General features: G+C 35.3%; 1 protein-coding gene across 6 annotated transcripts in view; it reads right to left on the bottom strand.

The window, feature by feature from the left end:
- Positions 1-27,692, bottom strand: part of PAN3 (poly(A) specific ribonuclease subunit PAN3) — a 138,623-nt gene that overhangs the window by 25,367 nt on the left and 85,564 nt on the right. For 3 of the 6 annotated variants that reach the window (XR_005068363.1, XM_037058890.1, XM_037058894.1), the window contains 5 exons: positions 9,743-9,990; positions 8,562-8,618; positions 7,252-7,356; positions 6,375-6,432; positions 226-387 (listed from right to left, as the gene is read on the bottom strand). Coding sequence is in view for 5 of the 6 variants with exons in the window: in XM_037058890.1 (XP_036914785.1) it covers positions 226-387; positions 6,375-6,432; positions 7,252-7,356; positions 8,562-8,618; positions 9,743-9,990 (630 nt within the window). In the remaining variant the exon portion in view is untranslated. The remainder of the gene's footprint in view (positions 1-225; positions 388-6,374; positions 6,433-7,251; positions 7,357-8,561; positions 8,619-9,742; positions 9,991-27,692) is intronic. The other 3 variants (XM_037058893.1, XM_037058895.1, XM_037058891.1) reach the window with 2 other exon arrangements.

Below are 27,692 nucleotides of genomic sequence, written 5' to 3'. Positions count from 1 at the left end.
AATTTTTCTACTAAATTGTCAATGACATCTCCCCTATTCCATCAGAAATGTGAAGGAAAAAACCATGTTATACATTAATTACTATGAATCACTAATTGTCAAATGAAATAATATATTTATTTATTATACTTTACATTCATACATTAAGTAAATATATTCAGGAATATTTGAAAAATCTCAGCCTCAGTAATAGGCTTCTAAAAGAGGATAATTTATTTTCCTTACCATGTATCCTCCGAAGACAATATGGCAGATCATCTTTGCTATTTACGGCTTTGTAGCAAGATGTAATGTAGCCAAAGTTACTTGATTTCTGTATCCGGTTGGGGGGTGGGAGTGGTTCTAGAGGGAATAGGCTATGGTAGCTATCAACTTCTGCAGGGACTGCTAGAGTAATTCATAAAAAGACAGATGACTTAACTTGCAGACATTCATAAATCTCTCAGAATAATAAAGAAGAAATCAAACCTACTATAAATAACTGGTTACCAAAACAGACTTTCTGTTCAAGAACAGTGTCAGCATTCATAATAACTATATAAAACAACTGGTTTCATTATCAATATTAAACAAGCATTATAAAACAACCATAGAACTAGATTTCATACACTCAAAATTACAGCAAACATCTGAAACAATGTCTAATCACTTAGAAATATTAAACATTTCTGATTCTGATATTGAATAAAAATCAAGATGTATTTTGTTTCTTTAAACATTTCTTTGTCCAAAATACATTTAGACAATGAGGTTATAAGCTATGAATTATTTTTAAAGCATAAAGAAACTCAAACTAAGTAACATTAAAATGGAGAGCGTGTATATATAGTATGGTGGGGTGTGTATGCATGTATAAATATGGCAATCTGTATCAAAACTCTCCAACCACTCAGTGGAACAGCACAGTTTTGATCCCTAGCAAAACATAAAAGAAAATTAGACAATTTTACTACCAAGCCTGCTATCTTCCTCAAAGAAAGAAAAATTATGTTTAAGGATATATAATGCACTGGGATTTGTTTGTAATACTGTTGTGTATTAAAAACTGTTTATCTCAAATCCCTATTTGTTGTTTCTAGTCTCACAAAGACTAGAAAGTTGAACATGAAAATGTACTCAGTGGTTGGTTTCTCTATTGAGAATATGTATTTTATTGTCCCTTCTTTATTGCTCTGTATTATCTAGAACAAACATGAGTCAGTGTTACAATCCAAATAGAGAAACAGTTTTTAATGTTTCAAATACAGTCAACTATATTTTCCAATTGGAAAGCTTTCAATGGTTAAATGTCTTGAATGACTTAGGAATGCTCACCATATCTCAGTTGAAAAGCAGATGAGTGAACATGCAGCTATGCCTAGAAAATCATCTAGTAAAATGATTTTACAGCAAAATTTTAACAATTATATATACAGAGTGGGAGGATTTTCTCCTACTTATTACACTGGTCTGTAGTTGCCAAACTTTTAAAATAAACATGTTTAACACTACTTGGAAACATGGCAATATATCTTATGAAAAACTCACAAACAAAAACAACAAATAATTTTTAATCTGTGACTACTAAAAAGTCTGATGAAAACCTAGTAAGAAAATTCTAATTACAGGAGACAGGTTCAACAGGACCCCTCCCTCTATGCCTCTGCCCAATTCTCACACTTACAATCTCTTAGTTCTAGGAACAATTTTATGATAGAACTCCTTACTTCATACATAAGGAAAACAAGGATTACTCCTCTAGAGAAAGAGTAAGGAGACAAACTCAAGAGGTTGATTTTGGAGTCTTGTGCTCTTAACTCCTACATGGCATTTTAGCCATAGTGCAAAACATCAATTCAATGTAACTTTCAAACCATGGTCAAGTAGCATGTTCCACTGAAATAAAGGCAGTAAGAGAAGTATACAGACAAGTGAACGTGGCTATAATTTTTGCTTATTTATGATTTATTTGAATGATCAGTGTAATTTCCAAAAACAAATAATAAATTTTGTTTTCTAGCTATTTCATAAGAGAAGTAATTAATTTCCAATTAGTAAAAATGTACTGAGTACCTACTATATATTAGTGAACCAATATCAATGAAATATGGGTCCTTAACAAGAGGCTTAGAGATTTATATAAAACACAGCACAAGGTCAGGCCTGGGTTGCAGGTCCAGTCCCTGGTCGGGGCACATATGAAAGGCAGCCAGTCAGTGTTTCTCTCTCACATATATGCTTCTCTCCCTCCCTTCCCCAATCTAAAAATAAACAAAATCTCAAATATATACATTCAAAGCAAAACAGCTATTTACAAAGTGGGATTCACCATGGCACTGGTTCTTAAATTTTAGCACCATGCAGAATCTTGTGAAAACAGTTTGCTGGGCCCCATGCCCAGAGCTTTTGATTCAGTAGGTCAAAAGTAAGGCCCAAGAATTTACTATTCTAACAAGCTCCCAGGTAATGACTCTGGGGGCAGGGTAAGAGTGGAGGGTGGGGGAAAAGGTCAAGGACCCACACTTTGGAACCACTATACATGGAAACAGAGAAGGGAGCCATTCCCAAGGATATTAGGCAAGATCAGCTGACTTGGCATATTTACTAGAAATTAATGAGCTAAAACTAGTGGAAAGAGTGCTCTACTGTGAGGGAGCAAACAGAACAAAAACAAGAAACAAGGAATGAATGCGTACAAAAACAACAAGGCATGACAGTGAAATCTCAAGTGGTGGAGGAACAGGGGTAGGGGTGTAGCACAGAGGAGGTGCAGCACAGAGGAGGAGGGAAGATAAAGCTGAGAGAGGTATGTTGAAATTCAGTCTGAGGGAAATTTAAATGCCACACAAGGACTTGAAATTTACTATGCTAGCAATGGTACTCACAGCATCAGTGTAAAAAAGAGACTGCATGAGAGACACAATCAACTAAAAATATTACGGTCTTAACTCCTTCATCCCTCTGTCTACTTTCAACCAAGTCATGCTGAATTCCAAACAGTGCAGAGGAAAAATAATGTGCTGCAGTGCAAACATACTTAGGTTGCAGGCTGAATCCTCAGTCAGGGCGTGGACAAGAGGCAACCACCTGATGTTTCTCTCTGTCCCCATCCCCCTTTCTCTAAAATCAATAAACATATCCTTGGGTGAGGATTAAAAATTAATTGTATAATTCTACCAATCTTTGCTTTCCTCCTCTTTCTCTTCCTTCCCTTTTATATGGTTTTAATATACCTATATGTACTCAAGTTTATTATGTATGTATATGTTCATGCATGTATATGACACATATGGACTTACATGAACTTAAGTGCACATATACACTTTAATTAGGTTTATAAAGAGCTGTCGTGCTGTATGTAATCTGTTGCAACTTACTTTTTAACTTAATATTACAAGCCTCTTCTGTATTGCTGCATGTCAGCACCCTTTCTTCACTTTAACACCTATATAATATTCCCTTGTCTAACCCTATCAGAGTTAATTCACCCCACCCTTTAGATGGGCATTTGGATTGATCACGGTTTCTGATTTTATGAGCGGCAATATTATGAATACCTTACTCATTTTCTGGTTGAAAATGTGTAGGGGTGTACCTGTATCTAAAAGCAGAATAGCTGGATCTTAGAGAACATAGAGATTTAACCTCAGTTTTGGAAGTAGTAACAAGTTCACCAATTTACACTGATAACAGCCATGTACTGGAGAACCTATGGATCCATATACTCATGCTTTATATGATCAGATTTTTAAACGGAATTTTATTTGTATTTCCCTGCTCAGTGATGGTCAACATCTTTTCTTATATTTATCAGTCACATGAATTTCCATTTTCTGGAAGTGTATATTCCTATCCTTTGGTCACTTTTTTATTGGACTGTTTATGCTTACTGATTCACATTTTATATTCTTTGTCAGTTTTGTAAATATCTTCTTCGAAGTTTTTTCTTTACCTAGGTGCCTCTGGAGTGTTTCAAATTTTGATTTAGTGAAATTTATTAGTATTTTCTTTGAGTCAACAATACTTGACTCCTCTATTTATTTATATTTTACAGTTCTGTTTTAGAGATTTAAGTTCTCAATCTATTTGGAGTTGATTTTTAGATGTGGTTTGAGAACATCCAATTTTCTTTTACACAAAGACAACCATTTTTGCAATGTCTTGCTTTCCCCACTAGTATGCCACCTCTATCACAACAAGGGCCCAGCCTCCCCAAGTCTGCTCCACTAATCGATCCATCTAACCCAGGGCCATGGCCATGCTGTTAGTCACTGCAGACTCAAACCACGTCTCCCCTCCTACAACATTCCCAGAATTCCTAATCATAATCTTCAAGATATCTTGGCCCTTTTCTCTTTGATGATTTTATCATACACTATGAAAAGGTCTGCTATGCTATAACATAATTTAAAAAAATAAATATAAAGACCAACTTCTATTAGAAGCTTGGAACTTTCAGACCTACCCTACCCACAAAGTCCAGGGAGAAGAGAGGGGGAACAGAGGTTGAGTTACCACCAACAGCCAAAGGTTTAATCGACCATACCCATACAATGAAATCTCCATAAAAACCCCTGAACAGTGAGATGCAGAGAGCTTACAAGTTGGGGAACTTGCTGAGGCGCTGGGAGGGTGGCACACCCAGAGAAGGCAAGGAAGTTCCCCACTCCATCCCCCCCCCCAATATGAACTAATACATGTCTTGCACTTGGCTGCTCCTGAGTTGTATCCTTTATAATAAAAAAATAATAGTACATAAAGTGCTTTCCAGAGTTCTGTCATTCCAAATTACCAAACCTGAGGGGGTGGTAAAAATGCCCCAAATCTATATTGGGCCAGACAAAAGTTTGGGTAGCCTGTGTACCCCATTTAAGCTGGCATCTGGCATAGCAATAATCTTGTGGGACTGAGTCCTTAACAATGAAATTGTTAGGACACAAATCAGATGTCAGAGTATTTTCAATTTAAAAAGTTCATATGCTTTCATTAGTACTATAGTGAATCTATAAGTCAGTTTAGAAAAATTAACATCTTAATCATTATGTACTCCTATTCATGAATAAAGTATTTCCCTCTATTTAACTCCCCCAATGAGAACTTACACATCTTTTGTTGTATTTACTCCTAGGTATCAATATTCTGAAACCATTGCAAATGATTATTGGCTACTAGTCTACAGAGATGCAACTGAGATGTATTAATCTGGTATATAGTTATTTTCTAAGCTCTACTATAATTTCAAATTACGTCTAATGTACCAACATATGATTTGTACATGATTGGAGTCATAAAGACTAGAATACTACATAAACCTATTTATTTTTTTTCCTTTTACCCTCACTAGGGGCTCAAATGCAAAGCTAAATAATTAAGAAAATCCCAGCATGTTAAAGGTTATGACAGATAAGTTCCCTGCCTATCTAAACTGGAAAGATCAGTCTTAAGACATACAGCCAGACACATGCCTTTTGATTCTTAGCAGTCAAGACAACACACAGTGGACAAGGCTGAATCCTTGATAACAACAGGTGTTTTAAGATTATCTCTGTGGCAAATGTATTCCTAGTGTTATTTATAAATTTTTGTTAAATTATACCATATTTACTCCTGCTTATACAGAATAAGCTAGGGGAAGAGATTTTAATGCTCTCTTAGAAACACTGTGGTACAGTCAGAAAAACCTAGGTTTAAATCCTGACTCAGCCAGCCTATTAGTAGCCACTGGTCTTAAAAAGTGAGTGAACCTGCCTGTCAACATCAATTTTCCTCAGATGTAAAATGTCATATTTTTGTAAGCAGAAAAGTCATAAAGCATTTAACCATCACACTACCTGGCACACAAGAGTCTAAAAAGTAATAAAAATAAAAATCACCTTTCTCTGCTGCTTAAAAACCTATACTCTTTATCAAGTTTCAGAAAACAATAATATTCTAGTACACAGTGAGAGAAATCATGACAAATATAAAACTATCTAATTTTTTGATAAACTAGATTGTGGTCAAGTGTAAAATTAATTTAAATAAACTGGGTAATCTGTGGCATCCTGGAATTCTTAAGTAGATTTGAAATAAATATTCATAAAATAGTAATTAGCTAGTTTAAGACATAAAAACATGTAGGATTACACAAAAATTATAATATCCTTTAAAGATTTTCATTATTTATTTTTAGAGAGAGAGGAAGGGAGGGACAGAAATATCGATGGGTCACTTCTCAAAAGTGCCCTAACTTGGGCCCTAACCTGCAACTCACACATATGCCCTGACTAGGAATTGAACCCACAACCTTTGGCTTTGTGGAATGACACCTAACCAACTGAGCCACACTGGTCAGGGCTAAGAATTATCATATCCTTTAAAAGGAAGAATAAGAATTGAATCAACTTGAATTTTACCTGGCATATCTGCTTGATCAATTTGAGCCATTGTTATTAAATGTCTGTTAATGAGCTCCTAAGGGGAAAAAAAAAGTATATTTACATCTAAACACAGGTTCTAAAATCTGGATTTTCTATTATAACTAAATAACAAAAATATTAATGTTTTGGTACTTTTTAATGCTGATGTCATAAAATAACTAATACTGGTATAATGCCAAAATTCCGGTCTTGGACATACTTGCCCCTAATTAAGATTGGGTTCCAGTAACTGTACTATAACCTAAGGCATATAACTAACTCTGGCTGAAACTCCAGGTCTACGCTAAGCTTGTCAATAGTTCACTCTGTAAACATTACACAAGTACAACATACTTCTGTGAAACAAAAATATTTCTAAGAATATAAGTGTAAAATGAAATGCAACATATCAAATAATACCTACCTGAATTTTTTTAACAAAAAATTCTTTTATAAAACCTAATGAATAGAAACTATAGAGCTCTCCTAGAATGAGGTTTACTTCTGGGCCAAGTACCTAGTCTGAACCTGTAAATATTAGCAAAAGGTTTCTGAAGGTTAGAAACTATTTAAATGATTTATTTACATATTTCGAAGAGGCCTTTTAATGCACAGGATATGATGTGCAGAAAGGTGGCCCATTTAAATAGCTATTCTATGTTTTACATCCAAACACATAATTACCTGCCACTTTCTTAAATACTGTTTTCCTTACATGTTGCTTAGAACTCCTAAGTTCTAAATTCTATCTCTTTTAGGACAGTGTATTTGATTAAATAAATTATGTGATTTGAAAAGAGCTGTGCTGTTTTTACAGCTCTTTACTGAAGAACAAGAGACATTTAGCACCCCTACAAGGAATTCGGATGCATACCTGTCGGAGCTCATCGGCCATGAAGAAGGAAGGTGCATTTGCTTTTGGTTGCATATAAGCAACGTGCGGTGCAGTTGGAGGATAAATATGATAGTTTGGAAATACCTAAAAAGGTTAGGGAAGGAGAAAATGTAATGACCAATTTTTCTCAGTTGATAAGCTTTATCAGTGTTCTAATAAAGTTTTCATCCTTAAAAATCTTTAAATGATAGTGAATTAAATACCTCAGAAAAACTGTTACCAGTATACTTTCTAAATCCATTTTAAAAGTAAACTTACATTTAATAATCAATTTGAAAAATGTAATGAAACATTTCTTCATACACAGTAAAACATGAGCTCCAATGAGAGGCAAAAGTACCTCTTTGGATGAAATGTTACACAAACATTTCCTAAGTATTTTTAAAAGAAACTGGAAGACAGAAAGAAAGCAGATAGTAAAGGTGTTGCAGCACAGTCAGATAATGAAGTAACACTGCCCTGGCTTCCCAAAGAACTGCCCCCTTGTGAGCTTTTTGTGGAGAACCTAAACAAAAAAGTATTACCTAAATACTCGTCAAACACTTCAAACTTCGAAAGTAAACAGGACCGCTTTACTCTGAGTCAACAGGTTAAATGAAGAGAAGGGTGCAATAATGTATTTATGTTCCAAGCAAACTACAACACAGTTACTAAATCTGCTTCCAGCTTCATGTCTTTCACTCTTCCAACTGGACTTTCCCCACCACCCTTTCCTCTTTTTTCTCTGCCTCTCCTTCCCATCACTGGTCCATCATACAAAATCGAAGTACTAAAGTGTCTTTCAAAGTTATAAAATCTCTTTCCTTTTGTTTTCTTTTTTCATTCTAAAAGATGAAACAAACATTTTTCTCTTTAAAAGTTAACAGCCAATTTCCGTTCCTCTCAGATAATTATTCTATCCTGTACTCAAGCAGGTAGTGATTTTGCAGTGCTTGTAAGGTTTCCTTTAACCTATGTCTGCAGGGAGAATAATGCCTTTTTTCTTGCCTTGGTTTCTTTACATCAGATAGCATAATTTGACTTAACCACATCAGGTTTACCATGAGCATATTTTGAGTGGTTTGAGGGGTAAAAACATAAAAATGTACCATATATAATCTCTACAAAAAGAGCTGAGACAGTTTTGTGACAAAAGAACCTGTTTATAAATTAAATCTCTTCTTTCTACAAATATGATAAAATAAAATAAACTAAAAATATAAATAATTATAAAATATAATAAGCCCCCAGAAAGGTAAAACATTGATAGAATTCTTACTTGAAAGAACCAAGGAAAGTCTCTACTCTACCTCAATTATTTGACCTTCTGTTCGGCAAGCTGTTCTGTGATAATTTTTGAAAGATCTCTGACCAAAAACAAAACAAAATAAAAAACTATTAGCTATTTCATTATTTCTTAAGCATTTTACATGATTTACAAGTATTTCTATAAATATTTTCACATTTTTCAGAAGATGGGTAGGTATGATTACCCCATGTACAACTGGGGGAAACCTCAGAGGCACCAAGATTCAAGAGTCACAAAACAACGGCAGACCCAGGACTCTCAAAAATAAATAGCAAAAAATATGCTGTCTTTCTACTCAAATTGCCTTTTAGTAAAATATTACACATAATCAAAATAAATTATTAATTTAACCCGTGGGATCAAAACCTGCCTGCTTTACTAAAATCCAGCTATACTTTTCATCTGAGCCTCTCATCTATGAATATGACAAATGTCTATGGTTTAGAGCAGCTTTCATGTTTTCATGGAATTTTGCATTTTTGCTCATGAGTTCTTCATCTGCTACTTAATGTTCTATAATTAAAAAACAATTTCTGAACAGAAGCTAAAATTGTACCATCTATAACACTGCAATGCTTCCCTTCTCCCCGCCCCCTCCTTCTCCCATCAGTGCTGTGGCACCTCCTTCCTCATCTATAATCAGGGTGCCCTCAACACCCTCCCCCTTAACAATGAATGCCCCATACTGGAGACTTCTGTTCACTGTGCTCCACTACGCAGAGGTCTAGTTATTAAATCGCTGACTCACCTAAGGCGAGAGTTCTTCATCAGTTTGCTTTCATTAAGTACTGATTTAAAAATAAATAAATAAGTAACATCTCCTTTCTCTAACTTCTTACTAGAGGAAAAACTCACTGTAACAAATGTCATCAAGCTTCAGCCCCACCTAGCACAAGTACTAGGTAACCCTGTAAGCAAAACATGCCATGAAGTACTAAACTAGGGCTTGAATATAATCTAATTTCTGATTAACACCAGACTGGTTCAAAACTTGAGTTCTGACTAATGAAAAAAAGATTACTTTGAAAAGATAAGAGATTAGAATTACTACCTAAATTAGAAAGTTAAATACTTCTTCACATCAAAATAAAAACATGCAAGTGAGTGAAGCGCCTCATGAACCTCATGAATCAGAAGGAACGGTATAAGGGACTGTCACTCCCCTCCGATGCAGAGACGTACCATTCCAGTCAAAGGGGCTGGAGTTGTGTCTGTATAGAAGTATGTCGTCCCACCGACAGTTTCCTTTTGAATCACCTGACCAGAGGACGGAGTCTGAGAAACAGGATTATTAACAGGTGTAGAGGCACTGGAAGGCACCATGTAATTTGCTGGATTTGGAGTGTGACTTCTTCTTCTGGGAGCAGGAGAAGTATGTGGAGTGATCTTGGGGGAGTGAAGAGGGGAAGACCCAGCAGACAATGACATTCCTAAAGAAGACATAAAAACATTTCTTAGGGAGCAAAAATTGCTTTTAGAGGGGGAAAAAAACTAGAAAGTAAAATGAAAACATTAATTTGGAAGAAACACTGTCTTTAGCAAATTTTTAAGTGCAAAGATGTAATTTTATTTTGTTCTGATTACAAAGAACTCTGATTAAAGCAAATGTAAAGAACTTTATTTTCAAATATACTCATTTTCAAGTAAATCAGAAAATTTGCTGCAACAATAGTCTCTTCCACATCAAGGTTTACATGAAAAACTTCAATAGTAAGACTCACCAACAATTTAATAAATTAATTTAATGAAAAAAGAGAAATAACAAACTGTGACACTTTATAAAAGTATGCCTTCTATAAAAATCTTTTTTAATTGTGAGATTATATCTATAAAGCCTATAAAAATTTTATAGAAGGCATGATTCCTCTTTTGGCTATTGACAATAGAAATACCACAGTCATCCTAAAATATTACAGTATTTTTAAAAAATCAAGCTATTTAATGAGATTTACCAGATTTCTTTTGGCTGAATACAATTAACAGAATGGTACGAAAAAGCAAAAATCTTAAACCTTATTTGAAATACATGGCAGTTAAACACCCTATTTTTTTAAATCAAGCAGTGTATTTTTTGATGCCTTTTGCTTTTAATTCTAAATAGGCATACACTAAAACTGAAACTTTCTGCAGATGTATACTCTAAAATTAGACCAATGCTTCACTATGTTCCAGGGAAGTTTCCCCTAAACTCAGGGAGTAAGGAACCATCATCTGCAGAGCCTCTATCACGAATGGGTCTGCTGAGGAGAGAGGGAAAGGACAACTGTCTTTACCCCTCAGGAAGATTCCAAGCTAGCTGAGAAGACAAGATCAGGTCACATATAAGAGACATAAAATGACTTACAAAAACATTCAAATATAAATTAATACACTACAAACTACATGCATAAATGCAAGTGGATGCAAATCAATTAAAACCAGGTAGAGTTATTAAAGGCTTAATGGAAGTGATCAGTTCTGAGCAGAGACTGAAGAGAGTTTCTAGAGCTACAGTGACACTTCTTGAAAAATATTAGCTTATCCAGGAAATCTCTTCTGGCTACTTGGGAAATGACTAAAACCTTTCACCTTTGAAGTAACATGCATCTCACAATTTAAAAAGTTACCAAATGCCTCTGGTCAAAGAAATAGAATTAACAGGGATATAAATTCCAATTTCTAAAAACTCTTAAGACAGTAACACTGTTTTCTGAAAACATGTAGATGAACAAAAATAAGGTGAAAACTGGGATAAAACATTTACCTTTACTTTAAATAGCCCTTTGTACTTTTTAAAAAAGTCTTGACAATTGCTTCATCTGATTTTCTGAGCAACTAAGTGGGTAGGCAGGTGAGGTTACCAGCACCACAGTGCAGATCAGAAGTGAGACAAAGTGGGGTTTATCTGACCAAGGACATGTGTTAAGTCAACAGCAAAAAAGCCCGGCCTCCAACTCAAGTCCCCAAACTCCCAACTGAACACGCCTACTACTGTAATACAATGTGCACTGCACTGACATTAACACAGACCAGCAATTCTCCAGTGGGTATTAATGCATCTATAAGAAACTTTGAAACCACCTTTAAAAACAATGTATAAGAAAGCCGAACTACAATATCAAGATACAAGCCTAATTATAAATAAATAAATAAATAAATAAATAAATAAATAATGTTCCAGAGTTCTCTGTGTTTTTCTAACTCTATATTATACATTTAATGCAGTGTAATCCATACAGTAAAAACTGGGGGGATTATTAAACTATTATCAAAAGATAAATATTCCCTAGTTAAAATGAAATGCATTTTGATAGTTTTCCTCAAACTAGCCTCCAGTCTTAGGCCAAGATAAAATAGGCTGAGTCACCAAAGATGAACATAACCAATGCAAGTTACCAATTCTTAGGCACTTTCCATACGTCCGGCACTAATAAAAGTGCTTCACTCATTTTAGTGTTTTCGTCCTCACAACCACCTTCTGAGGTAGGTATATCACATTCACCTCACAGAAAAAAACGAACTTAATAATATTTTTAAACTTACTGTAAGGGCAAATATAGGTTATTAAAGAACAGAATCAAGATTCAAAACAGGTCTAGTTGATTTCAAAGCCTGTGGTCTTAGCTAATATACTCTACAGTTGCCCAATTCCTAGGTCTTATATTTGGACTATCTGAGCTATGTGGGGAGGGGAAGGTGTAGCATGGGGTAAAGCCAGAGTTGCTGACATCAAAGTAGATGTGTAAGTGAGACAACAATAGAATCTCTCTCTAAGGCTGAATGCTGGGGCCCTTGGCCTGGTGGCTAAGTTGTTTGGAGCATCATACTATACATTGAAAGGCTGCAGGTTCAATCCCCAGTCAGGGAGCACACCTAGGCTGCATTCCCTTCATGGTCAGGGAGCGTAGAGGTGGGGACCAATCAATGCTTCCCTCTCTCTCTCTCCCTGTGCCCCTGCTGCCACCCAGAAAAATCAATAAATATATTCTTGAGGGAGGATTAAAAAAAAGACTGAACACATTGAAAAAGATTACCAAAAAGACCCAAAATCAGTCAGGAAGGAAATTCATGTATAGTAGAATTTACAAGTTGTAGGTAATAAGCTTTCACTCACCCAAGAATTTTTAATTTTGTGGCTATTCCAAAACAAAATTGCAACAATGAAATTTGAATTCATAAATCTGAGCTGAGAATAGTAAGTATCACTACTCAAAAGTACAACATGAAATTTCGACTACAGGAAGCTAGAAATGAAATTAACCCTTAGATTACAGAAATATCCATCAAATCTAATCACAAAAAGCATGGCTTTGTGACACCAGAATATTTTACAAACATGTTAAAGAATTAAGTAAAATATCTTAATTCTTTAACATCTTAATTCTTAACATCTTCTTGGAGAAAGTTATTCTGTACTCTTAGAATAATAACTTTTAGATGACACCACATAAAATAACTGCAGTATAATTTCTTAGTAATTGAATATGCAAACTCAGATATTTAATTCATGTATAATAAATTAACTACCTTTGAACATTTGATAAAAAATTCTTCTAAAAAGTATCCAATTCAAATAAAAGTTAGGAACAATACAGAAATGCTCACTGGAGAAATGAACAAGACCAATTAACAAAATAAAGAAATGAGATACAGGAAATTTCAAGTTTAATTTATGTAGGCAAAAGTCAGTATTTTGGGGTGACATGATTTTTTTCTTTACCTGAAAAAACAAAGAAAACCAATAAAAACGAGTTGTAAATAATGACATAATTCATCATATTGAATGTTTACAATACTATTACAGGGTGGGACAAAAGTAGGTTTTCAGTTGTCAGTCTGTGAAACACAGAGCTTATTCTTGTATTACTATTATTATAATTTATTAACTATTGTATTATTTTCCATATGCACAACTGTAAACCTACTTTTGCCCCACTCTGTATATACTAAGTGAACAGCCTTCCTAAATATAACCAGCCAGTTAGGGACATATGGTTTTTGGGAAATGAGAGACTAAATAACAGAGATACCCTCCCTCAACCCCCAGCATTGTTATAGATACTTAGGACTACAAGATAAAATACGATACACAATTTTAAAAATATAGCTGAGATAAAGGGAACAACAAAACTCGAAGAATGTAAACCTAAGACAGAATTTGGAATTAAGAGGTTATATTGCGGGAAGTTTGGAAAATCACAACATATGACAGATATAGTGTCTACCAAGTTGAGGCTTTAATGCCCATGCAGGGCATATGAAGCGTGGCCTTCAGCACATTAAATGTGGAGAATGGAACTCAAATCCTAGTGTAAAGCCAGGATTTTTGGAAAGCTGAACATCAAGGAATCTAGGGCAAGAAAATTTCAAACTATCAGCCCACAGAGGCAAAAGGTAACTTTGTGACAGAAAGATGAAAGAAATAAGACAGCTCGGGTGATATCAGTGGAAATGGAAACCTCATGCCTGTACCATGCACTGACATGAGAGAAAATACGCAGGAATTATAGGAACCGCAGTCCTAAGAGATTAACATACAATTTGAACTGTTCTGGCACCTAGAGGACACCTAAATTAGGCAAACACCAATTATTTTGATGAATACTTTTACAACCCAGAACATTCAGGGTATCACCCCAGAAAATAAATCTCACTTTAAAAGAACTCTCAAAATGAGAATCAGGTTGCAAAATACAGTTGAGAATTAGGACCCTGAGAACAATGAGTCCCAGATAACAGAACCCTGTAAATGAGATACAATAACAACTAAAATGGCGAAAGAGGACTTCCGCCAAGATGGAGGAGTAGGCGGAAACACTGTACCTTTTCCCACAACCAAGTTTGAATACAACAAAGGTTTAGTAAACAAAGAGGCAGCCAAAGAACAGAAAACTGAACTATACGGAAATCCAACAACAACAAACCATTCATCCACACTGGTAAGAGGGGCGGAGCCAGAAGCGGAGCAGGGACAGGCAGGAAGGATCCCCCGACCCCAGACGACCAGGCAGGTGTGGACGCCCAGGCAGGTGTGGACGGATCCCGGGCGTGGGGTAGCATCAGGCAGACCCAGTGAGGGCGCAAGGTGGCAGGCTGATTGCGGTCACACATTCGCGCGCGGTGAGGTGGACCGCGTGGGCCCTGACGGCGGGAGGCAGCAGGCGGGACCGCCATTGCTTTCCTTTGACCCCGCCCACACATACAGCGTCACAACCCTGCGACTGAGCTGCCCCGCCCTGGTAAACACCTGGGCTCTGCTCCTCATACGTAACAGGCAGGAACAGTCCAAAACATGGCTCAAGAAGAACTCAAAGCCCCAGAGCCAGTAACTCTAAGCGAAAAAGAAACAGTGAACCTCTCAGATGCACAGTTCAAACCACTGGTGATCAGGATGCTCAAAGAACTGGTTGATTTTAGTCACAAATTAGAGGAACAAATGAAGGCTAAACTAATTGAAATGAAGGGAAATGCACAGGAAACCACCAATAGTGATGGAAAGGAAACTGGGACTCAAATCAAGGGAGTGGACCAGAAGGAAGAAAGAAACAACCAAACAGAAAAGAATGAAGAAACAAGAATTCAAAAAAATGAGGAGAGGCTTAGGAACCTCCAGGATGGACATCTTTAAACGTTCCAACATCCGAATTATAGGGGTACCAGAAGGGGAAAAGAAACAGCCAGGAGTGGAAAACTTATTTGAACAAATAATAAAGGAGAACTCCCCCAGTCTGGCAAAGAAAATAGACTTCCAGGAAGTTCAGGAAGCTCAGAGAGTCCCAAAGAAGTTGGACCCAAGAAGGAACACACCAAGGCACAGCAGAATTACACTGGCCAAGACTGAAATGAAGGAGAGAATTCTAGAAGCAGCAAGAGATAAGGGGACAGTCACCTACAAAGGAGTACCCATCAGACTGTCAGCGGATTTCTCAAAAGAGACCTTACAGGCAAGAGGGGGCTGGAAAGAAGTATTCCAAGTCATGAAATCCAAAGACCTACAGCCAAGATTGCTCTATCTAGCAAAGCTTTCATTTAGAATGGAAGGGCAGATAAAGTGCTTCTCAGGTAAGATCAAATTCAAGGAGTTCATCATCACCAAGCCCTTATTATATGAAATGTTACAGGGTCTTATCTAAGAAAAAGAAGATAAAAAATATGAACAGTGAAAGGACAGCAAACTCACAGTTGACAACCACACCTAAAACAAAAGCAAACTAAGAGGACAGCTAGATCAGGAGCAGAACCATAGAAATGAAGATCACATGGAGGGTTAGCAACAGGGGAGTGGGAGGAGGCGAAGGGGGGAGAAGGTACAGAAAATAAGTAGCATAGACGGTAGGTAGAAAATAGATAGGGGGAGGGCAAAAATAGTAGAGGAAATATAGAATCTAGAGAACTTGAGATACATGGTCATAAACTAAAGGGGGGAATGGTGGGGGATGGGTGTGCAGGGTGGAAGGAATGAAGGGGGGAAATAGAACAACTGTAATGGCGTAATCAATAAAATATATTTTAAAAAAAGAGAAATAACTAAATTAAAAATGGGCAAAGGATTTGAATAGACATTTTTCCAAAGAAGATAAACAAACGGTGGATAAACACATACAAACAAGTTCAACATTATTAGTCATCAGGGACATGCAAATCAAAACCACAATACCACTTCATTCCCAGTAGGATGGGTATAATCAAAAGCAAGGGCAGTAAGAATTGTTAGCAAGGTCATGAAGGAATTTAAATCCTCATACACTACAAGTAGGACTGTAAAATGATATAGTCACTATGGAAAAGTTTGGCAGTTCATCAAATCGTTAAACACAGAATTACCATTATGACCCAAAAATTCCACTAAATGTTACCCAAGAAAATTGAAAATACATGTTCACACAAAAGACTTGTACATGAATGTTCAGAGCAGCATTATGCAGAAGTCAAACACTGAAAACAACCCAAATGTCTATCAACTGATAAATGGTTAAACAAAATGTGATCTATACATAAAATGGAAAAAATATATTCACCTAAAAAGAAAAATACTGATACATGCCATATGGATGAACCTTGAAAACAACTGACACAAAAAGCCATACACAAAAAGACCACTTATTGTATGAGTCTATTTATATGAAATGTCCAGACTAGGCAAATCCACAAAGACTGAAAGTGGATTACTATTTTCCAGGAACTGGGGAAAGGGAGCAGTGGGAATAACTACTAATAGATAGGCAGTTTGGGGGAGGTGTGATGAGTACATTGTGGAATTAGATAATGACTAAGGGTTACAAAATCTTGTGAATATACTGAAAACTATGGAATTGTATACTTTAAAAATAATTCTATGATATGTGAATTATATATCTCAACAGAAAATAGTTTATATGAAATCACTGCTAGAAATGAGGAAAGAAGGATAAAAATGTGAAAATGGGCAATGTGAAAATGGGCAATGAATAAATTGCAGGAAAAATCCACTTACACTATTAGCAATAAAAGGATAAAATATCTAGGCATAAACTTAACTGGAAATGTGCAGGACTTATATCAAGAAAAGGTTAAACTCCACTGAAGTAACAACAATTTTTTTTTAATTAGCCAAACCAATTATAACCACGTGGAAAAATAAACATTAATAGCCAGAAAAATAACTTAAAAAAAAAAGCCAATACTAAGGAAGAACAAAGGAAAAGAAGAATTAAAATATAAAAGGATGAAGAAAAAAAGCATGGTGTGAGACCAGTAGATAGTAAAAAAACAATATAAAGGTACAGTAATTGCTATCACTAAATAATGGAATGAATAAAAGCAACTCATTCTTTTATTTATTATACCCACATAAATCTCTAACACAGTGAATATTTAAAAGTTTAAAAGAAAATTATGTGAACATTTTTTAAAAATATGTTATAAAGACACAAATTTGTAAAGGTAAAAAATTTGACTTCTAAAAAATAAATATTTCTACAAAACAAAAAAAGGGTATGTGCAACACAATAAAAAGCTAATGTGCCTAAAATACAGTTCTTAAAATCTTTAAGAAATCAGAAATTAACCAACAGAAAGTAGAGAAATTATACAAAGGGTGGTCGGTTCATAGAAAAAAATTAAAAACCCCAAATACATAAAAAGGGGCTCATTTTCACTGATAATTAAAGAGATGCAAATTAAAGCCAGTATAACATCAGTCTCTTCATGGATTGGCATAGATTTAAAAGTTTATTTAGACAATTATTAAAAGGGTGAAGGGCATACAAACACTTTCACACACTTTCAGTACTGACTGTTACAATGTCTTTTGAAAGAAAATTTGGCAGTATCTATCAACTAAAATGTTTTAACTGACACAATAGTAGTAAATAATTTAAACAAAAAAGTCATTAAATAAAAAATAAAAGCTATGAATTTCATAAAAGTGGGTATTTTTGTCTTGCTCAGCTCACTGGATTTACTGAACAAATGCCTCTTGAAAAAGTGCTTAGGTCACTTTTTAAAACCCTCCAGGAAAAAACAGAAGTAATGTTTTTTCTCCCAAGGAACTCAAAAAAGTCCCCTCAGATACAAATGCATCTGAGAAACCAAAGCGAAGATACCCCTAAATATGAAAACATCAGAACATTCCTTTTAAAATCGGGAACAAGATAAAAATGTCAACTATGACTACTTCTATACAGTAACACACAACACGCCTTTGCCAATGCAACAACAGAAAGTAGATTACAAAGGAAGAGATAAAACTATCATTATTTGCAGGTAACTGTTCATCTGTAAAAATGTACAAAATGTTAAGAGTTTATCAAAGTAATTAACATACAAAACTTAACCACACATCTAAACACTGGAAATAACCAATTAGAAAACAAAAATTTTTTAAATACTCCAATTACAATACCAACAAACTCAATAGATCTCAGAATATATAACAAAATGCATATGAGACCTGAGTACAAAAAATTATAAAACTTTGAAAAGACCTGGAAAAAAGAAATGAAGAGAGAGCCCACGTTCATGCATAGAGAAGTAGTAAGTAAAATGATGATTTTCTTCATTTTACCAAGAGTCCATACAACTTTCCTGAAGACACCATGCTGCTTCATGAGTCAAGCACAGGTGTCACCAAATAAACTCTTCTGGTACACTAATCGACAGTCCTCCTTGCCAAAACTAAATTCTCTAAACTCTATCCTCACAGAAAATCCCAATTCAGCCCTCTGAAAAATCTTCCTACTCTATAAAATTTCTGATACCCATTTAAAAAAATTATTCTCATCATTTTAATGATTGTATTTAATCTTTAATCTTGTATTCTGTATTTAATCTTTTACTGCTAGTACCACACACTTCAAATTATCTTTCTGTAGGGAACAATCACGCCTTAATACTCTCGCTATTCTCAACTACACCTGGAATGGTACAGTACCAGCACACGATAAATGTGCTGAAAGAGACAAAAATGTGAAAGTTCCCTCAGTTCGGTATCAACAACCAAGCTGCTAAACACAGCAACAGCTATAATCAGGAAACGGAGATCGCCATCACGGAATGACCTGAGTAAAGCAAGATGGCAGAAGAAAAGTGATGGTCATGCTGTCAAATGGCATATATGTCAGTTATCACTATGTAAAAGCAGATGTGAGACAAGCCACAGGCCATTGTAAAAGAGGAATTTTAAAAAATTTGAGGTGAAGGACATTCTTCTGAAGAACAATCTGCTCCAGTATTACTCCTTCCAGGTCAATGTAGCCCACGTATATCTAAGTTACACTAAAGATTTTAACAAAGTTCCAATAACCAAACTAAATCCCCAATAATAAATTGCCATGTATGGCTATGTTAAAAAGAATGGTTTAGATTTCAAAAATATATCTCATATTGAACAGATGAACCTAAATTGAAGACAAATAAGAGGAAGCATAACCTTCTTAATCACAGGGCCAATATCTGGGGCTTCATCTAAGAGAAAAAAATCATACTAAATTTATATGAGCATATTCAGGAATACAAAAAACTCAAAGGTACCATTAAAAATACATTTCTTCCTTTGCTCATTTTTAACCAGACTCCCCAATCACACCCACCTCCCAAAAAATAAAACTATGCACAGCTTTAGCCCCCCAAAACAGACATTAAGTTTATATTGCACTCCTAAATTCTAACAGGGTCTTAAGCATATTAAGAATTAACCAATACACTCCTTGACTTCGCTGTTAATGTGAAGGGTCAATATAATAGGTCCACCCCAAAGTTCAGTTCAGAGCACTCTTCTCTCTCCATTTGCTCTTTCAGAGCTTCAGAGACAAGCTTTATTTCTTAGTCCATTTCTATCACTAGATGTTCTTAGCAGAAGGAAAAATAAGTTAAAAGAAAGTATTTAATTGCAGTCATTTTAATAATTAAAAGTTTAGATCTAGTGGGGGTTATCTGCAATTTAATGCAACCTGTCCAACAAATCTGTAAGTGACTCTTGGTAACCATGCTGTATGCAGATAGACTTCTATTGACTAGAACTTTGTAAAATAAAATGTTAAAAGTTGCAGAATAATGTCAGAAATGCACCAAACTCTTCATATGATGTTGGTGATTACTATATAAATAAATTACTTTAACCTACAAGTCACAGTTTCTCAGTAAACTTAGTAACAGAGATACTTGACTGAGGGCCTTCAAGCCCATCCCCATGTTCAGAAACTCCCTGGAACCCAAAGGACTCAGCATTGAGTGGTGCTCATGACTAAGATTTATCACTGTGAAGTGGAAACCATGCACATCCCGATCTCCAAACAGAAAAGACAGAGAAAGCATGTAAAGAAACCCAAGCACAAGATTCCTAGCATGCTCTTCTTCCTATAAGAGATCGCACAATTCACTCTTCTTCCAGTAGTGGCATGTGCTACGCATATGCTCGGAGAAGCTCACTAGACATTTAGTGCCCAAGGTTTTAATAGAGGACTGATCAAATAGGCACTGGAATGGAAACACTTTCCAAGTTCCCAGAAGATATCAGCCCAAGGGCCAACTTTGCAAGCCGGATTTTTTAAAGACAGCAGTCTGCCGCATTAACTAATTTCTGTACCAAAGACCTTACATTGTCTCCAGTATAGTTGTCATTAACATTTTTCCATAACTCTGCTCTGTAGTACAGTGAATTTTGTTGTAGAAAATCACAAGAGCAAATGTTTTATTTTTCTCATCTAAACATACATATTTCTCAGACAAGGAGAAGAAAAACAGTAAGCTTAAATTAGGGTAATGGATTTATGTTGATTCCACAACTTTTTGTCCATGCACATTCATAAAAAATGACATATATCAGTGTTGTATCCTACATGGCTAGGAAATATAGCAAAGAAAAATGAAATATGGTTCATACAAAAAGGAGATGAACCTGTTTCACTAGCTCCTTTCCCCAGTATATAAACTATCTAAACACATACATTAATTAAATATATATGTTATGGCTTAAAATAAGATTTCAGCTACTACCACTAAATAGAAGAGATCTGTTTGTAAGACCTCATTAAGTGCTATTTTAGCTACTAGCATACTAAAATTATAAAAGCCATTCAAAAGGTTTATTACCTAACTACCAGAAGTAACAACTTTTCTTTTTAGTATCAAACTTTGAAATCAATTCCAAAGATGATCATCTACCCTATGATTTGGCATATACATCATAAAATAGCTGCTTTCAATTTTGACAGCTTAAAAACCATTCACAGTCTTTGTCCCAGAAATTCTAGTTCTGGAGAGAATCCTAAAGAAATAGTCCTAAATCCTGGAAGATATTTATAGTTGATGAATACATATACACACACAGTACATACAGACACACTGCTTTTTTTAAAGGTAACTCAAAGATTCAACTTTTTAATAAGTAAGTCTAAAAACACTGAATGTAATATGAAGATCAGAGCACACACTGTTAACCAACTGGTCAATTAAGGTGGTAAGAATGGTTTTAGGGGAAAATAAGTGACTGTAAGTGATGCTCTGTGGTGTGCACTAAATTTTTTCCCATGATACAGTTATTTGATTCGGATAGGAAATATTAAAACCCTGTTTGAATACTTAATAACTTTACCTGAAATAAAATCAATTTATTTTAACTGAACGTTTTAAATAAGCTTGAGTACAAGTCTGCAGAAATATTAGTTGTCATTGTCTTTACTGCCTTATAATAAAAGAATACATACAGCAGGTCCCTGAAATAGTTTTGTTCAGTGTCATTTCATTAATGCTGATGAGACGCCGTAGGACTTTAACCCCTGTTAATATCAATTAGCCTATTGTAAAACTAGTTTCATTTATATGCATTTTCACTTAAAGTCGCAAAACATATCAATGACATTAAGAGAGGACTTACTGTACAAAAATTTCAAAATCGTACATTTGGAAATCCTTAGTCAATATTTTTGCTTTACAATAATCACCCCATCAAATCACTCTTAACCTCATAATGATCTCTTTAAAAATACTGAAGACTTGATTTATCTACTTAAATTTAAAAATAGATAATAATTTATTTCATGAACTTGCCAGTAGTTTAAAAAAATGTTTTACAATTTCCAATTTTTAAGCCAGAAGTAAACAGCATTTTTCCCTCTTTCTACAAATTAGACAAATGGGGCTCAACACAGCTCAGTGACTGGTTCAGTCATGTTAACTCAGTGATGAGAGAAATCAAACTAGAATCTAGGCCCCTTGGGTGCTAGGACAGCCCACTGCAGCAACTTCATGCTACTGAATTTAACCTAAATTTAAATTCCTAATGGTCATAGAAAATACCGCTCCTAAAAGGGAAAGTTAGAGCAGAAAATGTGGTTAAAGGCAGAACTGTCAAATTTCAGAACATATGTTAAAAGGAAGAGAGGATTGTACAACCAGTTCAAAACGTTTATCTGTTAAACTTTCTAAATTCTACAACATGCCTCAAAAGTATACTGTCGGTCCGAATGCTTTTTTTTTTAACACTTTTTAAAAAAAGATTTTATTTATTTATCTTTAGTGGGGAACGGAAGGAGAGAGGGAGAGAAACATCAATGTATGGTTGCCTCTCATGCGTCTACTGCTGGGAACTGGCCTGCAACCCAGGCATGTGCCCTGACTGGGATTCGAACCGCCTCCTTTGAGAACCGCCCAAGTCTCAGGCCTGCGCTCAATCCACTGAGCTACACCAGCCAGGGCAGTCTGAATGCTTTAGGTACTATGAAAATAAAGCAGTCCTATGAAGCCATGTACAACTGCGAAATATGAGCATGATTCAGACGACCCCTGAATTGAAAGACAATTAAAATTTAGTATTTCTGAAGAATCCTAGCAATATTGATGTTTGAACTATTTTTTTATTAAAGATTATTTTTAGATTTATATATCTAGCAACAATTTTTCTTTCCCCAAAAGCCTATTATTAAATTGATGGGATCTATTTTATAACAGGTAGCATGATAGAATCCAGGAATACGATGTATCTTGATTATGATTTGGTCACTTTTTTTGACCAATAAGAGGACTAATGGCAATAGTCCTTCGATATCTTGCCATCAAGGAGGAATAAAGTCAATATTTTACTAAATTTTAACTTGAGAACATTTCACCATCCTTTTTAAGCCACAAAGAGGTGACAAAAGGAAACATGAAAAAGAAGACACCAATAAAGATATAACTGAGAGAGCCATCATATAGATATGTGAGCATTTTAAATGTGGATCTAATCCTCAAACAGACTATATAATAAAACAAACGATCATGCAAAAAGCAACAAAATTAGGAAGCACAAGCTAAGAGAAATACTAGCCTTTATTTTTTTGCCCATAATAATTTTATCATTCAATCAAATTCAGCTTTGCAGGTAATTATCAAAACTGGCTAAAAATGTTCTTAATCAAAAGTACTACACTTAAGATCACAATAATCATGCAACTAATGAACCTTAAGTTTTACTACATAAAAGCTCCCTTGTCTAAAGTCCAATTTTTAAAACTCTGATATGAATGAAAATTTGCTCTTCTGGCCTAAAAAAAATAAAGGATATTTCATAACAATAAAGTTAAATCTTAGCTAGGTGAAATTCCCATTATCCCTATATAAGTCAAACTACCTTTCAGCTAATTAAAATAAAATTAATATAGTTATAAACTTTTAACTCTTAAACCACAAGGGTATATGTGTTTCCATGCAGATGTGCCTTTAGCCAAAGTGTTCCCTGTATTATACCACACTGTTTTTAAAAGCTTCCAAAAAAGACAATTCGCGTTATTCCTGCACAATTTATTACGGCTTGGACTAGCAGGATACAAAAATTATTTCTTTCTGTAGCTTAAATTCTTCATGTTTCAGATTTTTAAAAATCTACTTAATTAAACATTATTCTTATTTTGTCAAAAGTACATTACTAAAAAGTACTGTAATTTTTGCAGGTAAAAATTGCTGATTATCAAAATCATAATATAATATATTAGCCATAAGCCAAAATATAAATTATCCACTCATCTAGTAAAATATCAAACTAAGTTCAATTTAACCCTACAAGTTTCAGGACACAAATGCAAACTCCCTTTGCAAAGATGAAACAACCCAAATGCCAAAAGGTTTACCTGAGAGAAATGTTTATACCCCATGTGACAAAGGGGTAACCCCGATTCATAAGTAGACTGCAAATTCCTAGTTTAACCTCTCAAGGGCAGACTACTTCGTGGTGACCAAAAACAGCGGTAAAATTTCTACACTTTAAAGACTTGTCCCATGAAGTGTGGTGAGAAAGCAAAAACGAAGTCAGTAAAAACACTGGTGTTAAATGCCAGGACTGATTCCCTCACAGACCCTGTTTTTACAACCCCTTATGCTTGGGGAGTGAAAAGTTGCTGAACTCAACAATCCCTTCAGTTGAACAAACAGACCCCTCACAGAGCTGTCCAACGCTGCCCAAACTATCCATCCTTTAGTCGAATCAGTCAGTTTCATGAATTGTAGGATTTATCTTCAAGTCCAGTGCTGACTCAGAGGGTAGCTTGTTCCCTAGAGAAAACAACCAACAAAAATCAGAACAGCTACTGCTCATAAGCTCTTTCAACACCCAAGTGGAAAGGACAACTTATTGGGTCCAAAAAAAAAAAAAGTAGTTCAACTTCCTTTCAACTACAAAAGTAGCCAACAAACTGAAGGCTTTTATATGCCATTGGCAGTTCATGATTTAAGCTTTCCCTCAGTTAAGATAAATGTAACATAGCTTCTGAAAGCTTACAAGAAGTTATTACGCAAAACACAGGGTTTCTCACTCAAGAAATTTGCAAAGAATATAAATGGAAAGTATTCCAAGGTCCAAAACTGTTGTTCCGTTTTAATCTTTGAAAAACAGCTTTCCTAGTGTGGATGGATGTGGAGTTTATGTGTGGAATGATGAAATGTTTCCCCTGTCAGAAGCAGTCAACATGGTAATGTGCACCACAGCGTTTGAGCTTCAAGACACATCACAACGAAAAAGTGGCCTTCCCATTTCATGAGTTGGTGGTTTTGTCTACAACAATAAATTATTATGGATATAAGAGGGAAAAACTCTGTAAGAAACAACCAAAGAGCTTAAGCTAATTTTAGAACACTGAAATGTCATTTTGTCCTTTCACGTGAATTAGGTTAAAGTGTTTTCACAAAACAAACATGTTACTGAAGACTTCGTCCAGAAAGAATCATGATGTCACTGGTACAACTTTCCATTTTTTTTAAATGTATTAATTCTATTATTTATTCAAGTGTGAGAAAAAATTCCAATCAAAATTTTTTCCTTGTCATTTCCAAGTTGTAGTATGAAAAATTCTTGATTCTCAACCAAGGATCTAAGTGCCTTAGGGCTCAGATTTATGAAGGACAGAACTAGTAGTGACTACACATCTCCTTGAAAATTGCGCTCATTTGATACAGGCATCTGACACTTTGAGAATTTGCAGGGGTGGCAGGTATTGTTTTGGCTGGTTTAAAGCCTTACTTATTCCTCACTTTCCTAGCCTTTCTCAGAGAAAGGAGTTCAGTCCTGACAAGCTGAAACAGCCCACCGTATGTAATGATTGGTACTTGCTGTATACTATCCTCAGAATTCACAAAATGGCCACTCAAAACTAATCATTTTCTGTATTTTGTGGTTCACATGAGGAATCTCAGGTGAGAAAAGCTATAACCCTCCCAGCTTCCTACTGTGCCTGTGTACAGTAAGTTTTCTCCATAGGCCTTCTGTGCCAGTGGTTTTTAAACTGTATTAAGCAGAACCCTGAGTTCTGCAAATTCTTGATTTGAATTTCTTCTGTTTTTTTTCACTATGTATTCAATCAATAATAAAATCACAAATGCAGGTCCAAATTAACATGCATTCATTCTTTAAATACTAGAGATTATCACCAACATACTTAATTTGCGTTGGGTAGGGTATTTTCATGAAAACCTCAGAATAAAGCCTCTCTAGTCACTCCGTGTATGTATATGGATTTTTTATTAGGAAGGTAGTGACTGCAATAATCAATATTTAAGTGCACAGGTACTCAGATAAAATTGAGTAAGTACACAACTTATTCATATGAATCGTGTCTTTCATGTTCTACATGACAGAAAATACAGAAAAGGAGACTGAGAAATACAAGACTGAGAAAATATAGAAAAGGAGACTGAGAAATATTATTCTTTACCCATCAAGGTTAAGCTATTGCATTCCATAAAATACTACCCACACTTGTTATCTCACTGAGTAACTGTAAATTTAATAAACCTGAGCCTGAAAACTACCAGTTTTATCTAATTTACATAATTTTAGATTGGGGGATTGTATATAGACTTCATTCTCCTGCTTTTTTAAAAATGTTTAAAAACCACTGTTCTAAGTTCTAATTAAGTTTTGATACTCCTGGTTCATAGGTTCTCAGAGAAGCAGAAATGGTAGTAAGTCTTAAGTTCTTGATGCCTGCTGAGCTGTAACTGCTATGTTACAACTGTGTTGGTAACAACATAGTTACAACTATGTTCCTGCTATGCCTGTTCTCTGAACCAGTGGTCCCCAACCTTTCTGGCACCAGGGACCAGTTTTGAGGAAAACAATTTTTCCATGGACCAGGGGTCGGGGCATGGTTTCAGGATCACTCAAGCGCATTACATTCAAGCTCACTTCCTGCTGTGAGGCCCAGTTCCTAACAGGCCAGAGACAGGTGCCAGTCAGTGGCCAGTGGCCCTGCAGGTGGGGGGGCAAGAGGGTTTCCCTGACCTAAACCATCTTTCCAGGCTTATTTCCTGCTAGTCTCCTCCCCGCAAATCTGACAACCCTCAAAATACAATGTACCAAACTCTAGGGTGCTAATGGCAAATAAAGTTGGAAAAGATTTTGAGGGTTATCAGGTACTTTACATATATGAAAATTCTATCCTATCTCAATGTCATTTTTATTAATTTTCCTAAGTTCCTGACCAATCTAACCTTTTTCACTTGCATAGCAATTTTTGAAGAAAATTCTATTCTTGTGATATTTTAGAGATGGTGGCTCTCCACACACAAATGGCAGAATTCAAAAACATTTTTGAGAAGATTAACAAAAAAGAAACTCCATATAACAAAAGCAGTGGCTAAGAGTCTAAGGTGGAAAAACAGAAGTATCCAAATGAGGTAACTAATGATGGTGATTTCAACTGTCCTGCGAAATCACTGCACACTGCTACCAAAATAGTCTGTTTTAAAAAAACATAACAACAAAGTGCTAGTTGGTTTAAAAACACAAACTAACAATCAAAAATCCCTGCCCCACACTCTAGCCCCTCCAAGGGAACTCCACCGACTTCCCCACAATCAGCATTTAAGGGTAATGCCTCTTCCAGCAGGACCCTGTCCCAGGAGAAACCTGCTCCATGCCTAACAGATTTTCTTCACATCTATTCACTTTTTACCTAGCTCACACTGTTACTTTTTTTATTAAATTACTTTTTGAAAGTCTACTGATTGGGTGAGAACATTTCTATATTATGCTATTAAACCCATTAAAACAAAACTGGGGAAAGAAGTTTTATAGATTCCCAACTGTCTGTTTTTAAAATGATTTTTAAAATCTTACCCTTTAAAACCCACCTCAAATACTTCCTTTTCCACAAGCCTTTCTTTTCTAGATATCCTCATTCCAATCTGATAAATTCTCACATTC

This window comes from Sturnira hondurensis, unplaced genomic scaffold, assembly GCF_014824575.4.
Source record: "Sturnira hondurensis isolate 20B ecotype Veracruz unplaced genomic scaffold, ASM1482457v3 Scaffold0010428, whole genome shotgun sequence".
NCBI lineage: Eukaryota > Metazoa > Chordata > Mammalia > Chiroptera > Phyllostomidae > Sturnira > Sturnira hondurensis.
Note: the sequence above shows the minus strand (reverse complement) of the source record. Positions and strands in the feature narration are given on the sequence as shown.